This window comes from Ahaetulla prasina, chromosome 7 (assembly GCF_028640845.1).
Source record: "Ahaetulla prasina isolate Xishuangbanna chromosome 7, ASM2864084v1, whole genome shotgun sequence".
Taxonomy (NCBI): Eukaryota; Metazoa; Chordata; class Lepidosauria; order Squamata; family Colubridae; genus Ahaetulla; species Ahaetulla prasina.
In genome coordinates this window covers 15,503,367-15,518,896 of record NC_080545.1, presented here as the reverse complement: position 1 = coordinate 15,518,896, position 15,530 = coordinate 15,503,367, and the positions used below count along the sequence as shown (strand labels likewise).

Here is a 15,530-nt window from a genome sequence, read left to right as displayed (position 1 = left end):
TGAAATGCAAGAAGGAAAAAGCTCTTGCTGCAGAACGTGGGAGTCACTCTGAGCAGACCCCCCCCCTCTGCTTTGTGCTGCTCATAAAAAGTAATGAACTCTGAAAGCTTGGTGCAGCATCCTGCAGGGAATATTTCTGGCCCCGTAACTTGTTGTGCTTACACTTAAATTGCTTTCTCCAGCAGCAGTTCCTCTGGATATAAATGGGGCAAAGAATTCACCTCTCACTGGATTGTTTTTTTAACTGGGCTGGTGCCATTTCCTTCTCATCTTTCTGCTTTTCAGGGTTTTGCCTCTTTCCATCTCGGTCCTCTTCCAATTGGCTCCGTTTGGGCTGCTTTAATCCAGCCCTTCTGCCCGCCCCCCCCACCTCATAATAATAATAATAATAATAATAAGCTGTGTTAATAACAGACTTTAATCTGTTGAGCCACCAGAGGCCCAGGGACATACTAACAGGGATATCCTAGTAAGGGGAAGGGGAATCAAGATGCCAGCTGCATGACACCCCTCTCTCTTTTAAACAGTGAAGTTTGCTGCTCAAAGGGCCTCTGGTGGCTCAACAGACTAAGCAGTCTGTTATTAACACAGCTGCTTGCAATTACTGCAAGTTCAAGTCCCACCAGGCCCAAGGTTGACTCAGCTTTCCATCCTTTATAAGGTAGGTAAAATGAGGAGCCAGATTGTTGGGGGCAATAAAAGTTGACTTTATATATAATATACAAATGGATGAAGACTATTGCTTAACACAGTGTAAGCTGCCCTGAGTCTTCGGAGACGGGCGGGATATAAATTCAAATAAAAATAAAAATCAGTTCCCATTGCAGCTTGTTAATCACAAATCTGTGGTTCTGCCACTCCTTGCAAGTTTAGAATCAAAAACTCCTTGCAAGTTTAGAACCAAAAATGAACGTTCAGGACAAGAAGACTATCTGCCTCTTTTTTATCCCACAAGATACTCAAGGTGGACACAATTTTTGCCTTTGCTATCCGAGTATACCATCTGTATTTGTATTGTCAAGGTACCGGGTCTTTATGGCTACATTTGCACAACATGGATCATCTAACAAACTGTCTGGTTCCAGCAAGACAGACACAGACTTCAGAGGATAATTAGAACTGCAGAAAAAACAATTACTACAACCTGCCTTCCATTGAGGACCTGTATACTGCATGAGTCAAGAAGAGGGCTGCGAAAATATTTACAGACCCCTCACATCCTGGACATAAACTGTTTCAACTCCTACCCTCAAAACGATACTACAGAGCACTGCACACCAGAGCAACTAGACACAAGGACAGTTTTTTCCTGAATGCCATCACTCTGCTAAACAAATAATTCCCTCAACACTGTCAAACTATTCACTAAATCTGCACTACTATGAACCTTCTCATCATTCCCATCACCCATCTCCTTCGATTTACAACTGTATGACACTAACTTGTTGCTGTATCCTTACCATTTATATTGTTTCCTAGTATGATTCGACTGTTTATTTGTACCCTACAACTATCATTACGTGTTGTACCTTATGATTCTTGACAAATGTTATCTTGTTTTTTTATGTACACTGAGAGCATATGCACCAAAGACAAATTCCTTGTATGTCCAATCACACTTGGCCAATAAAGAATTCTATCTATCTATCTATCTATCTATCTATCTATCTATCTATCTATCTATCTATCTATCTATCTATCTATCTATCTATCTCCAACCCTGCACTTCTCATTCATGTCAATCCAACAGGTTATACTGATTGCGGTTAAAAAAAATTGAAGCCGTGTTCTCCTTTTGGTTTTTCAGGGTGTTCATGAATCAAAAGGAGTTACTGAAGATTACTTGAAGTTGGAAACTCTCTTACAGAAGGTTGTTTCCCCTTACTTGGGGACATACGGTTTGTACTCCAGTGATGGCGCTCTCACTCACTCTTCCTGCATTTTAGGTAATACTTCCAGAGCTTGGCCAATGATAGCATGTCCTCTTTATCTGTGTGACTCCCCGCCACCAGTGGTAGATTCCTCTACAGCTGAAAATAAGGACCATAAAAATTAAACGGCACAGTGATAAACGTACAGAAAATAATTTATTAATTCTGTGTAACCTGACAGCCTGTATATATGACACCCAATTCTTAACCAGGGTCGTCTCCCAAGGCTTGTTACGGAATGAATAGGTCAACCGGCTTCAGAGTTAGTAGCTTTCTTATCAGGTACTTAACATAGATCAGAAAACGTCCTGAAAACTACTTCCTGATTCGGTACACTTGCTTCTTCTTTATGTTTCAAAGTTGTGAAGCATGTGAGAATCGCTTTGCAGTGCCTGGAGTGTAGAAGTTCTGCCCAGGGAGGATGGTGGACTGTAGAATTGACCGAGTAGGCTTTCCAAGTGGAAGAGGGAGAATTCAGAGTGGTGAAAGAGTTGGATTAGCAGCCAGGAGATCAAAGTTTTATACACTGTAAGCCGCCCTGAGTCTTCGGAGAAGGGCGGGATATAAATGTAAATAAAATAAAAAAAGTCACACAGAAATTTTAGAGGGCCAAAAGAGGATTGGACCCAGATCTCGTTGCTCCAATCCTCTTTCGGCCCTGTAAAATTTCTCTGTGGTTTTGATCCAGGATCTCTCTCTCTCTCTCCCAGCCCAAGATCCAGTGGTAAAGATACTGAATTAGGAGCAGGAAGACCCAGATTCTCATCCCTACTTAGGGACAGAGGTTCCCTGGCAGGGGTGGGCTTCAAAAATTTTAGCAAGGGGTTCTCTGCCTGGTTGCTGGGTGGGCATGGCCATGGTGGGCGTGGCCTAGTCAGCCTCCTGCACCATGGTGAGGGGAGCCTTTTTGCTTTCCTTGAGCCTCCGGGAGGGTGAAAACGGCGTCCCCAGGCTCCGGAGGCCCGGAGGGCAAAAACCAAACTTCCAGTAGCCTCCGTGTGTGCCCTGCACTTACCTGCATCCAAAACAGGCCTCATGGGGCCTCCTGGGAGGGGCAAGGTGGGCGGGGCCAGCCAGGAGTGGGATTTGGAGGTTCTCTGAACTGCATAGAATCTTAGCTAGAGGTTCTCTCGAACCCCTGCGAACCCCCAGCAGTCCACGCCTGCACCCTGGTGATTTTGGGTTAATCTTTCCCTCTCAGTCCAAGAATCAGAGTGGGGCAGAGAAAGGATGGACTAGGAGTAGGGAAACTCAGATTCTAATCATCATCATCAGCCACAAAAATTCCCTGTCTGATTTTGGGTTAGTCGCTCTCTTTTAGATCAACCCGTCTCACAAGGCTATTGTTTGAGGAAAAGACAGGAGGAGGGAGTATGGAATAAAAGAGGCGTCAAAAAAATAAATGAATGAATACCCATCTCTTTCCTGGGGTAATTTTATCTTTTTGCTCAGGGATTCTCAAAGGAGATAGACAAATACAAATCTACACATTCTTAATGTAGTTTGCATGAGGTAGGGAGAAAAAGGTGGCTACATGGGAGAACATAAAAGAGAAGCAAGCCAAAATGTCTCTCCATTAACTCTTTAGCTGCATGGTCTGTTGTTACATCCTTTTGCAAACATTTCAACCACCAAAAATTCAACTTTGTTCCAGGAAAAGTACAGTATTAAGCTAGTGCCATCTCGTGGCCAACCTGAAAGAATTCTTGACACGTTCCTGGATTGGAAATTACCCCAAATGATGTGTTCCTTCATGGAAGAATAGGGTAAAACTCCCAAAATAGGGAATTTTGGGAGTTGAAGTCCTCCAGGCTTAAAATTGCCAAGGTTGGAGACCCCTGGGGTAAAGTATACAAGTGAACTAATAAGAAAGTCAAGTCAATGATCCCTGCTCTAATAGACAGCAACACCAAGCTTCTATTTGAAGAAGACAAAACTTAATAAAGGGCTTGGAATGTAGACAGTACTGTTCTACAGAGGTTCTGGGACGCAAAGATAACAGGACACATCCTTTCAATTAGGCTCTTTTGATTCATGTCCAAGGGAGACAGTCGTACAAACAGACACGGGGGAGTTGAACAATCAAGAAAAAAAAAATAGAGACAAATGTAAGAAAAGGAAATTCACATACTGATTTGAAGTCACCGTCCAAATACGTGGGCACAGACCTCCTGCGATGGGTTAGTTATCATGGTAGGGACAAGTGTGAAGATTTTAATTGTCCTCTGTGTTTGTTAACAGAAAAACGCTTCTTCCGGCGCTCTAAATCGGGGGATATTCTTGCTAAGAATCCGGTGGTGAGATCCAGAAGTTACAACAATCCTTTGTTGACTCCCGTAGCCGAGTATGAGACCGAAGGCGCCACTGCCAACAGCTCGAGCATCCGACGACACTCGGTATCAGAAATGACCTGCGGCGAGATGCCGGGCTACTCCAATCTCACGACCATCACAGACAATGGATCCAAGAGCTCCATGCTCACCATGAAGATCCCGCCGGCAGGAGAACAGGAGAGGATTTCGGCCGGTTCGATGCAATGCATGTCTGATCAATCCAAAGGACTCTTCTATCCCACAGAGGACCAGACCAGGGCATTTGACTTAGGTCGGGATTCGGACTTGCTCGCCATTGCTCCCACAGCCAGCCCTGAGAACATAGTGGACCAGATTTTAGAATCGATCGATTCCGATTCCGATGGAATCTTCATTGATTTTGGCCAAAACTGCTCTGGCTCCCCGGGATACAATATGGATGTGAGCAGGCAAAGCGTGGTCTGAAGGAGTTGTGCTTTGCAAGTCCACCAGCTTTGTGTGGGTTGGAGTTAAGAGCTCTGCCTACTCTTCCAAGTCAGATTAAAGAGGATGACCTCACCTCAGAGAAATGTGGATAATCCTGGCTTGGGAAAATGGTGGTTGGCCACTGAATCCTTGTGGTCAGATTGCATCTGTTTAGGCTAGGTTCATAAAGTCACACCGAGGTCCAGCCATGACCAGGCTGAGGTAGGGGTAGCGATGGAGCTTAGGTTAGGCATCCATGTTGAACTGAACCACAAAGGATAACAAGCCTGAGATACTGTCTGACATTCAGCCTCCCTTAATGTCCTTCATAGGTGCCACCACCTCCTCCTTCTAGGGATGTGATTTGCCTCCCATCGTTGTCTTTTTTCCCCAGTGTTTTTCCAGTTTGTTACGTTCAGCTCACTGCCTGGTATCTCCTTCCTCAGATTTCTCCTTTCCTGCAGGAGTCAGCCAACCAGAGCTAAGTAGAAGAAGCAGGAGATCGGTTGCCAGTTACGCTCTCTTGGTGTAGAGTAGAACGTGGACAACTTCCCCAAAATCCCAGTGGATTTTAGGGGGACAGAAATAGGCAGCTTTTGGCACTCAAGTGAGGCACAGGTGTTGGTGAGTGAAGAATTTGGATTAGGTGAGGTGTGTACAGACTTATATGTACGCACATGCATGTTTTTAGTCACTCACGTGCAAGTAATCAACTTCGCTGGAGAAGGAAGTTGAAGTCCTCTCGTTTGCCTGTGTTGTCCCAGCCATGGCCGGTTTTCAGAAGGGCCCTCTTGCCCCTTGCCATGTTACGCTTCTCTCAAAGGAGAAGGCAAATTGTGTTCCTGGGACATGTAGAAGAGTCACAGTAATCATGGAGTCCCCACTGTCAGGTCTCGGTGGGTGGAAGATTCTAGTTTACCCTTATCGAAATGGTTGAGTAGGAATGCAAAGAATGTCAAACATCTTTGAGGACCAGGTGGACTAGAAATAAGTGGAAACCCAATTCTCCTCTTGATTGGATGGTATTGGAAGAGAGCATGAGGGGTTTCACAGCTTCTTGGGTTAACTTCCGAACTTCTCCTTTCATTTACTCAAGAACTGAGAGTTGTCTTATATGGTTCCCCTTTCCAGGAATTAAGTAAGGACAGGGTTTTGGGGTGTTTTTACTCTTACCTCATGGTGTCCTAGCCAGAGATTGAATGTACAAGAAGATCTGAACCTTGGCAAGTTGGATCTAACCTATTTCAGAAAGAGCAGGATTTGGGAGCACAGGATACCGCCACTAATAAGGTAGTTAATTTATTTTGGGCTCCAACCACTACAAAGGAGGAGGGAATCTCAGCTTGGACACTTGGAAAAGCAAGTTCTGGGATATTGCTAGACCTCAAACAGTTAACCATATGAACTGACTTCACGGCAAGCTACCATGATGGATTACAGATAAAATGAGTTACCTCATGACACAATGAAAGCAATGAGATAAATTAAGCACGATGAACTTGAGTCTTGCTTATTTACAGAACTCCATTGTACTTAAAGTGTACAACTTTAAGCTTAAAAGTGAGTATTTGGGGGCTTGAAAATAGTTTTATGTGGTGCTTAATCAGCGATCATTGATATTTGAAAAATCGGTGTTTCAGCCAGCATACATGCATGTGTGAAAAGGTCCCTAGCGTTCACGTTGAGGGGAAAGTGTCATTTAAACACATTCTTTCTGCCTTGTTACTGCCTTGATAAATTTCTGAATTAGGAAACTGTCTTAATGGCAATCAATATTAGAAAATCCACCTTTCTCATCAAGCTAAAAACCATTTTCACGGCTTCCAAACAATTCCTTAAAACGAAACCCTGCTCTTCAAAAGTTAAAATGTGTCTATAGGCTAAAAAAGAAAAAAAGACAGAGGAAAGAAAAAGAAAGAAAGAAAGAAAGAAAGAAAGAAAGAAAGAAAGAAAGAAAGAAAGAAAGAGAAAGATAGGTTTTAATTTTTAAAAAGTTGTTCCAAATGTAATAGAATTTGATTGATTTATAGCAGCTACTATTTTTAAATGATTCTCAGTACATCCACACGTCTTTCACCAATCAAGTGAAATTTGTAAAACTAATTTAAATAAATAATGTGCTTGCTACTGATTGGTTGAGAGCCTGTGTTCAGAGTGGTTTGTTTTTTAAATAAAAGAAACCAGAGAAGATTGTTATCAATGTCATCTTAATTTATTTGTGTTACATATGATAGGGCATCCAATGGATAAAAGAGTTTAAAGGTAAAGGTTCCCCTCGCACATACATGTTAGTCATTCCCGACTTTAGGGGGCGGTGCTCATCTCTGTTTCAAAGCCGAAGAGCCAGCGCTGTCCGGAGTCGTCTCCATGGTCATGTGGCCGGCATGACTAAACTCCAAAGGCGCACGGAACGCTGTTACCTTCCCACCAAAGGCGGTCCCTATTTTTCTACTTGCATTTTTTGCGTGCTTTCAAACTGCTAGGTTGGCAGAAGCTGGGACAAGTAACGGGAGCTTATCCCATTACGCAGCACTACGGATTCGAACTGTTGAACTGCCGAACTTTCGATCGACAAGCTCAGCGTCTTAGCCACTAAGCCACTGCATCCCTCTTAACGACGCAAGCTGAAAACATGGCTGTTTCATCGCGCAGGACTGGCCTGATAGTTTTAATTGGGAATTTTAAATGGGTTTTAAATGGAGTTAGCTTAAATTTAAATATTTCATTTTAAATTATTTTAATGTTTGTAATATTGTTTTTTATATGGCTGTAAACCGCCCTGAGTCTTTCGGGAGAAGGGCGGTCTAGAAATATAAATAAATAAATAAATAAAATAAAATAGTTTACAGCCCTGTAAATAAAATGCACAGGCACATTAACAAAAGAAAATGCCAAGACACCCACAACACAATATTTAATTCATTACATTGAAACTACTGCCTAAATGAAATAGTCCAAACCAAAAAAAAAAAAAAAGTTTAAAAGCTGTCCAAACATGATAATTTGAACTGCCTTTACAAAAGATCAGAAAACTTGGGTCAAGTGTTCCTCACTCCATAGGTCCGTGATGGCAAAGCTATGGCACGTGCCACAGCTGGCTCACACAGCCCTCTCTGCGGGTACATGAGCTGTCCCCAGATGAGCTCCACCGCACATGCATGCACAAACCTCCTGCTGGCCAGCTGATTTTCGGGATGCGTGGGGGGGGGCGGTGCGCATGCGGGAGACGCGCACACAGGCACAGAGGGGAGCGTGGGGGTGCAGTGCTCCCCCATGGCCCGTTTTTGGGCATAGGAGGCCTGCTAGGCCCAAAATGGGGGTCGGGGTGTCGTGTGCGCATGTGTGGGGGAGCGGAGGAGCACGGGGGGGGCACGTTCACATGCGCAGGGGAGTGTGGGGGGGGTCGTGTGCGCATGTGCAGGAGGGCACATTGCATTATGGGTGCCGGCATACATTTGCGCTGTTGCACACGCACAAATGCTTTCAGCACACGAGAAAAAGGTTATTTATTTATTTATTTATTTATTTATTTTATTTTTTCGCATTTATATACCGCCCTATCTCCCTAGGGACTCAAGGCGGTTAGCCGTCACTGACATAGGTTGTTCACATCATTAGGTCCCTACTGAAAAAACTGTCTCAGTCACATTACCCCCACGCTGTTGTGGGTGAGGGACTCGAAGGACTGGTTCTAGTTGAAAGGGGTGGCCTGGGTTGGAAGTTGATGGCTTAACACCAGCACTTTAAATCTGGCCTGGAAATTATGGCTATCGATGCAATGACTGCCACCCTGGTGTTACACAGCTTATCCTTGTCATCGCTATTTGTCTAACTGCAGCTTTAAAGGCAGTACCATAGAGCAGGGGTCTCCAACCTTGGCAACTTTTAAGACTTGTGGACTTCAACTCCCAGCAAAGCTGGCTGAGGAATTCTGGGAGTTGAAGCCCACAAGTCTTAAAGTTGCCAAGGTTGGAGACCCCTGCCATAGAGTGTGTGTTGCGGTAGTCTTAACTGTACATTTATAGTGGCATGAGTCAATACCATCAATGGCCTTCACAGGTGTCGTGTCCCACTCCTCCTCTGACGGCCGGGTCGGGGAAGTCTGTATCAAGCGTGGCCACAAAGCCTCTGCAGCTTTGCCAAAGTTCTGTCAGAGTTCTCAGGGCAGGCAGGAGTCCAAGATGTGACTTCAGCAATCCAAATTAGACTTTGTCTGACTCAAAGAATGCCAGAAAGTAGATTTTTTATATAGGCCATGGGGTGTGGCTCCATGACTCAGCACTTATCCAGGCCTGCCCCTCCCTTCCTTTTGCTGATGTCGCCTCTCCATTCTCCGGAAGCGTGGATCCATCCACCCTCCAGCTGCCGGCAATTCCAGCTCGTGACTGGCTTCAGGCTCCTCATGTTCACATGCTGTGGGGGAGGGGTTTATTGGCTCGGTCTGTCTGGGCATGGTGCCAGGACTGGGGGCTGGAGGCATGCCAGGCCATTCGTCTTGCTCGGTCTGTCCGGGCATGGTGCCAGGACTGGGGGCTGGAGGCATGCCAGGCTGTTCTGCACTATCAGTCCCTGGCTGAGATAACAGGAGATGAGAGGGGCCCGGCTGCGGAGAGGGGGGCGGGCGAGGCACAACACCAGGCATCTTCTGTCTGGCCCAGAATAGCAACGTATGATTGTGTAATAATTTACCCCAAACTGGTAGATTTGTGGACAAATGTGTGTCACTCACTTGGTGCAGTTTCTCATGCCAACTTAAGATCCCAGTTGGATTGCAGAGGATTGGCAAGGGGCTGGGTTGGTGCTTGGCCTGGACTCTGGCCAGAAGAGGACCTTACGAGCAATGCCGTTTCTTGCTCTTCCATCTGGGCAAAGGCAATTTTGCTGTCTGACACATCTCCCAGAGTTTAGGGACTCCTTTCTCTTGCCTTTGGTTTCCCAAGTGTTCAAACAACTACCGATAGATATCTTCATGGCCCCTTCTGACATTCTTTCCTTCGACATTAACATAGACTCTTTGACTTTGGTCCCCTGATGGTACCATCACTGCCCTTGATACTACAATAATAAAGCATGCAGCACAGGTGGCTGATTTGTTCTTATAGTCCTTAAGAGGTACTTGAGTCATGAATATTTGTTTCAGTTCTATACAATCATGAATCACCAACTATCATGGCTGTTCTTGAAGACCACAGTTGCATTTGAGGACTCCCCTCCTTCAAGGTCTCTTCTCAGGGGTGGGCTTCAAACATTTTAGCAAGGGGTTCTCTGCCCAGTTGCTGGGTGGGCGTGGTCATGGTAGGCGTGGCCTAGTTGGCCTCCTGCACCATGGCAGGGGGGTTATTTTTGCCATCCCCAGGCTCCTGAGGCCTTTTTCAAGCCTCCGGGCGGGTGAAAACAGCCTCCCAAGCTTCCGGAGGCCCTCTGGAGGCCCATTTCTGGCCTTCCCGAATTCTGGTAGGCCCGTTTTTTGCCCTCCCTGAGCCTCCGTGCACGCCCTGCACTTACCTGCATCCAAAATGGGCCGCATGGGGACTCCTGGGAGGGCAGGAGAAGGGTGGGCAGGGCCAGCCAGGAATGGGATTTGGGGGTTCTCCAAACTGCACAGAATCTTAGAGGTTCTCCCGAACTCCCAACAGGCCACCCCTGTCTCTCCCCACCCTCCCCAGTATTAAGAACCTGTTTCATTTGCAAGGAACTGAAAACTACTTCTGAGTTCCAATTGTGTAGAACACCCTCTGTTTCTTTTGAATACTTTCACTTCTATTGTGGATGGCCAGCAGTGCAAGACAGCTGCTGAAAGAGCCCGTGCTATCTACTTTAGCTCTGCTCAGGTTCCAGTTGGAATACTGTGCCCTATTCTGATGCCGCTGTTGAAAAATGACAGTGACACACTGGAGTAAGTTCAAAGAATGACCACCAAGATGAGAGGGATCTAGAAACCAATCCCTGCATGGAATGGTGGAAGGATCTGAGTATTTTTAAATAGAAGGAGAGATGTGGTAGCAGTCTTTTTAATGTCTAGACCAGGGGTCTCCAACCTTGGCAACTTTAAAACTTGTGGACGTCAATTCCCAGAATTCCTCAATTACAGATGATGTTATCCAAGATTGTCCTACTTCTTGCTTACTTACTGCTTATCTCCACCTCAAATTTGTTAGCTCCATGCTGAAAACCTGAAAGCATGGGATGTATTCTCGTTCTCGAAACAGGACTGTTGCTTGTGTGTAAGAGAGAGAGAGAAGGCACCAGTTGCAATGTACTTTGCAAACATTGCAGAAACAGACAAGAATGTAATCAATTATATTTTCCCCACCCATCCATTTGCCTGCCAGGAAATCTGCATCTAAATACATGCGCGCCAAACAGGCAGAACTCATGCCGAAAGCGAAAGGCGGCAGTTTAGATAGACATTGTTAGCTTTAATTATTCCATTATTCTTCCATTATTCTTGGTCTATTACGGATTTGCATTTGGGCATGAGGATAGAAATTCAATGAGCTGCATTGCAGCAGACTCATCTGCTGAGGTTAGCAGATGAGTCTTGGCTGGCTGCAAAGCTTCAATTGCAAATACAACAGCTTGCAATCTCTTGATCGTGCATCAATCAATCATTTGCTTCTATTCACATCAAGGTGGGCTGGTTGTCAGCTTTTAATCGGCAGGTTGGTTCATCTGCTTTAGCACCAAACACAGCTGGAGAACTTCCATTGATGTCCACAGGCCAAACTCTAGGAGGCCTTCTTCTATGATCCTGATTCAACCTCAGTTTTGGTTGGATGTAGGAAATGGTTAAGGAAAAAGTCATGACAGTGCTCAAAGTCAAAAGAGGTCATGATAGAGTGATCAAAGTTGTGTCCATTTTTATGTATGCTGTGTGTTTACAGAAAAATAGGTGGAATGGTAGCCTATTTATACAATAGGTGGAATGGTAAGGTAAAGGTAAAGGTTCCCCTCGCACATATGTGCTAGTCGTTCCTGACTCTAGGGGGCGGTGCTCATCTCTGTTTCAAAGCCAAAGAGCCAGCGCTGTCCGAAGGCGTCTCCATGTTCATGTGGCCAGCATGACTAAACACCAAAGGCACAGGGAACGCTGTTACCTTCTCATCAAAGGTGGTCCCTATTTTTCTACTTGCATTTTTTACGTGCTTTCGAACTGCTAGGTTGGCAGAAGCTGGGACAAGTAACGGGAGCTCACCCCGTTACGCCGCACTAGGGGTTCGAACCGCTGAACTGCCGACCTTTCGAACCTTTTTTTTCATTTCTTCAACCCTACCCTGCAGACGCCTCTGTTGAATGGTTCTCATATCTTCCTAAACCATTCTTTCTCAACCTTAGCCATTTTAATATATGAGGGCTTCAATTCCCAGAATACCAATGCTGACTGAGGAATTCTGGGAGTTGAAGTCCACACATCTTAGAATGGCTAAGATTTGGGAACACTATTTTAAACCAAATCTCATTTTGGGGTTTAAGTTCCTGGGCCCAACAAATCCAGAAAGGAAAAGCAAACGTATCTGTTATGCTGTGATTAGAAATATTTGCCCTTCTGTACAAAATAGAGTTATTTTCCATTTAATAAATGTTTAAAATAACAATTAATCTGTGTGCTTATGATTCATATTGGAATTGTAATATATAAGCTTCCTTATTAATCTATTAAATCAATAACATGCCTTTTAAAAGGTATATTAATGAGATTTCTTGAAATTAAAAATATTTTTGGAATCAAATAGCCATAAATTACCACATTCTTTTTTGAATGATATGCTACATTCAATTAGAGGATAGTTAAAATAAAGGTGAATTTTTTCCCCCATCTAAGTTCACAAACCTCCTGAAAATTATCCTTTTGGGGTACTTGGCCCCTAGGTTAAGATACCCCAGTTTCAAATTAAGTTATAAGAATTGATTCTCAGTCCATTGGGAGGGAATTGAAAATCTGTAAATTCTGTTGTGCTGTTAATATGCAAAAATAGATAAAAGGAAAATAGAAATAATGGATGGAGAAATGGGGAACCACAAGATTCCTTGTGGATAAAAGAATCTAACACAAAAAGCTAGCATGGCCATTATTGAGTTTAAAATAATGAGTCATTGGAGCAAACTGTATGGACTCCAACTCCCAGGATTCCCAAGCTAGCATCTCCTGGCTGGCTGGAGAATTCTGGGAACTGAAGTCCACAAATCTTAAAAGTTACCACGCCTGGTCTAGAATGTATACCTATTATTTCCACCTGCTGCAGAAGAGAACAACTTGGTGAAATGGAAGCCTCCAGATTTGGTCCAGATTTACCTCTACCGCTCCAGAAAACCTGAGGGTTTCCTTGTGGTCTCCCATTCCCCTCCCAGCCTAAGGATTTCTTTGTGGTCTCCTATTCCCCTCCCAGCCTGAGGATTTCCTTGTGGTCTCCCATTCCCCTCCTAGCCTGAGGGTTTCCTTGTGGTCTCCCATTCCCTTCCCAGCCTGATTGTTTCCTTGTGGTTTCCCATTCCCCTCCCAGCCTGAGGGTTTCCTTATGGTCTCCCATTCCCCTCCTAGCTTGAGGGTTTCCTTGTGGTCTCCCATTCCAGCACGGATTGGCTTTTGAGCCTGCTAAGCTTGCTTGAACCAGGTGCTGTTACCTGAGCCGGCGAAGGGAAGCTCAACCTCACCTTTGGACCTCGAGGAAGCTTTCCTTGGAAACCAAGCCCGGCTCGTGCCAGGCAAGGCTGGGAATCCAGAGCAGCGGCTACCGGGCAAGGTGAGCTCTCCAGGTGAATCAGGTGACCCTCACCTGGCCTGGCCCGCCCTCAGCCACCACCGTCCCAGGTAGCCTCTCCCTCCACGCGAGCGGGGACTTCCCGCGACGCCCACCTAGGTAGCCTCCCTGCTTCCTCCTCCCACCTGGATGGGCAGGTAAGAGAAAGCGACAGGACGGCGGGACCGGCGCGGCGCCTCACCTGGCCGGGGCGGCTTTACCTGATCATGGGCGACGGGCAGATAACGAGGCTCGGCTTCGGGAAGGCGGCGGGGATCGGGGTGGGTGGGGGAGATGGGCGAGCGCGGACAATGCTGGGGAGGGGCTTTCACGGCTTCTCTTGGCCCCGCGTGGGCTTGTAGGAAACGGGGAGAGGGGTTCCGTGCAAGAAGGCAGGGGGAGACCCCCAGGAAGAGGGTATTTCCCGGGGGTACGTTGAAGCCCCCCTTCCCTGCCTAGGAAGGTGCCCAGAAGAAACTCGGCGGCGCAACCAAAAGTGAAACCTAAGCGGAGTCCGCAGGGCCCGGAGGGAAGAAAGAAAACTCGGGAGTGGGTGAGCTTTGAGTCTCTCGGGAGATCTGTTATAGTAGCCTAGGAGTTCCTATGCCGGTAGTCCTCGACTTATAACTTTTCGCTTAGTGACCAAAGTTACAAGGGCCCTGGGGGAAAAAAAGTGATTTCTGGCCGTGATTTCACAGCAGGTAATTCCACCTTTGCAGCCTCCCCAAGGTCAGGTGATCAGGATTTCAGAGGCTGGGCAACTTGACTCAGACTTATGTCTGAGTTTGAGTTGTCCCGAGGGCAGGGGATCCCATACTGACAAGCCAAGTCCGTGGGAAAGCCTGATTTCACTTAACCACCCGGTGGCTAACTTATCACCGATTCAACTCAACCTCCTGTGGCAAGAAAGGTCGTGAGGCGACATGGGGCGAAACTCACTTAGCAAATGTCTCACTTAACGACAGACATTTTGGGGCTCGATTGTAGCCGTAAGTTGAGGTAGCGCATCTTCCCTGACCTAGCCTACTTTGCAAAGGGTTATTATTGGCCTCCAGATCAGTGGTGGGTTTCACATTTTTTTACTACAGGTTATGTGGGCGTGGCTTGGTGGGCATGGCAGGGGAAGGATACTGTAAATATTCCCACCTCACTCCAGGGGAAGGATACTGTAAAATCTCCATTCCCACTTCACTACAGGAGAAGGATACGGTAAAATCTCCATTCCCACTTCACTACAGGAGAAGGATACGGTAAAATCTCCATTTCCTTCCAATCAGCTGGGACTCAGGAGGCAGAGAATAGATGGGGGCAGGGCCAGCCAAGCTGGTATTTACTGGTTCTCCAAACTACTCAAAATTTCCGCTACTGGTTCTCCAGAACTGGACAGAACCTGCAGAATACCACCTCTGCTCCAGATGTCCACATAAGCTCTACACACACACACACACACACACACACACACACACACACACACACACACACACACACACACACGATCGGCTGGCGATTTGCCAAGTCCTTTTTTCCTCTATAGCCACTGTATTACAGAGCCTCTGTAGTTGGTTCTTCTCTGGTTTTGCATTAACATTATTTCTTCCTCCTTTAGAGGAATTGTGGATCACATGTTGGTTTTTTTATCCTTCTCCCCATCCCCACCCGGGGGTCAGAAAAGTCAAGATAATAGTCCATAAAGAGTCCATAAAGCAGGGGTCTCCAACCTTGGCGACTTTAAGCCTGGAGGACTTCAACTCCCAGAATCCCCCAGCAGCTGGCTGGGGAATTCTGGGAGTTGAAGTCCTCCAGGCTTAAAGTCGCCAAGGTTGGAGACCCCTGCCCAAGGTTGGAGACCCCTGCCGTAAAGGTTTCCAATCCGCAATCAAGTTAGATGTCTGATTGTAGTTGAACTACTGGCATGCTCACAAATCATGACACCGCATAAAAGTTGCTGCATTCAGGTCATGTGAAACCTAAAGATGCATTAAAAGAACATCCAAATGCAAACTCAGAGTCAGAACTCAACATCAAGAAGCTGAATTGCAAAGCCAGTATTTATTATAAGAGCAAGCATGAGTTTATTCCATGTG

General features: G+C 45.9%; 2 protein-coding genes across 5 annotated transcripts in view; both read left to right on the top strand.

Annotated features, from left to right (window-relative positions):
- The window catches only part of PRR5 (proline rich 5), a 108,446-nt gene extending 101,597 nt beyond the window's left edge, over positions 1-6,849 (top strand). For 3 of the 4 annotated variants that reach the window (XM_058190539.1, XM_058190536.1, XM_058190537.1), the window contains 2 exons: positions 1,808-1,946; positions 4,173-6,849. In XM_058190539.1, coding sequence (XP_058046522.1) covers positions 1,808-1,946; positions 4,173-4,708 — 675 coding nt within the window. In that variant the 3' untranslated portion in view covers positions 4,709-6,849. The remainder of the gene's footprint in view (positions 1-1,807; positions 1,947-4,172) is intronic. The other variant, XM_058190538.1, reaches the window with a different exon arrangement.
- A 7,011-nt stretch (positions 6,850-13,860) lies between these two features.
- ARHGAP8 (Rho GTPase activating protein 8) overlaps positions 13,861-15,530 on the top strand; it is a 49,712-nt gene continuing 48,042 nt past the window's right edge. Inside the window, exon 1 of the mRNA XM_058190535.1 lies at positions 13,861-13,999. The gene's annotated coding sequence lies outside the window, so the exon portion shown is untranslated. The remainder of the gene's footprint in view (positions 14,000-15,530) is intronic.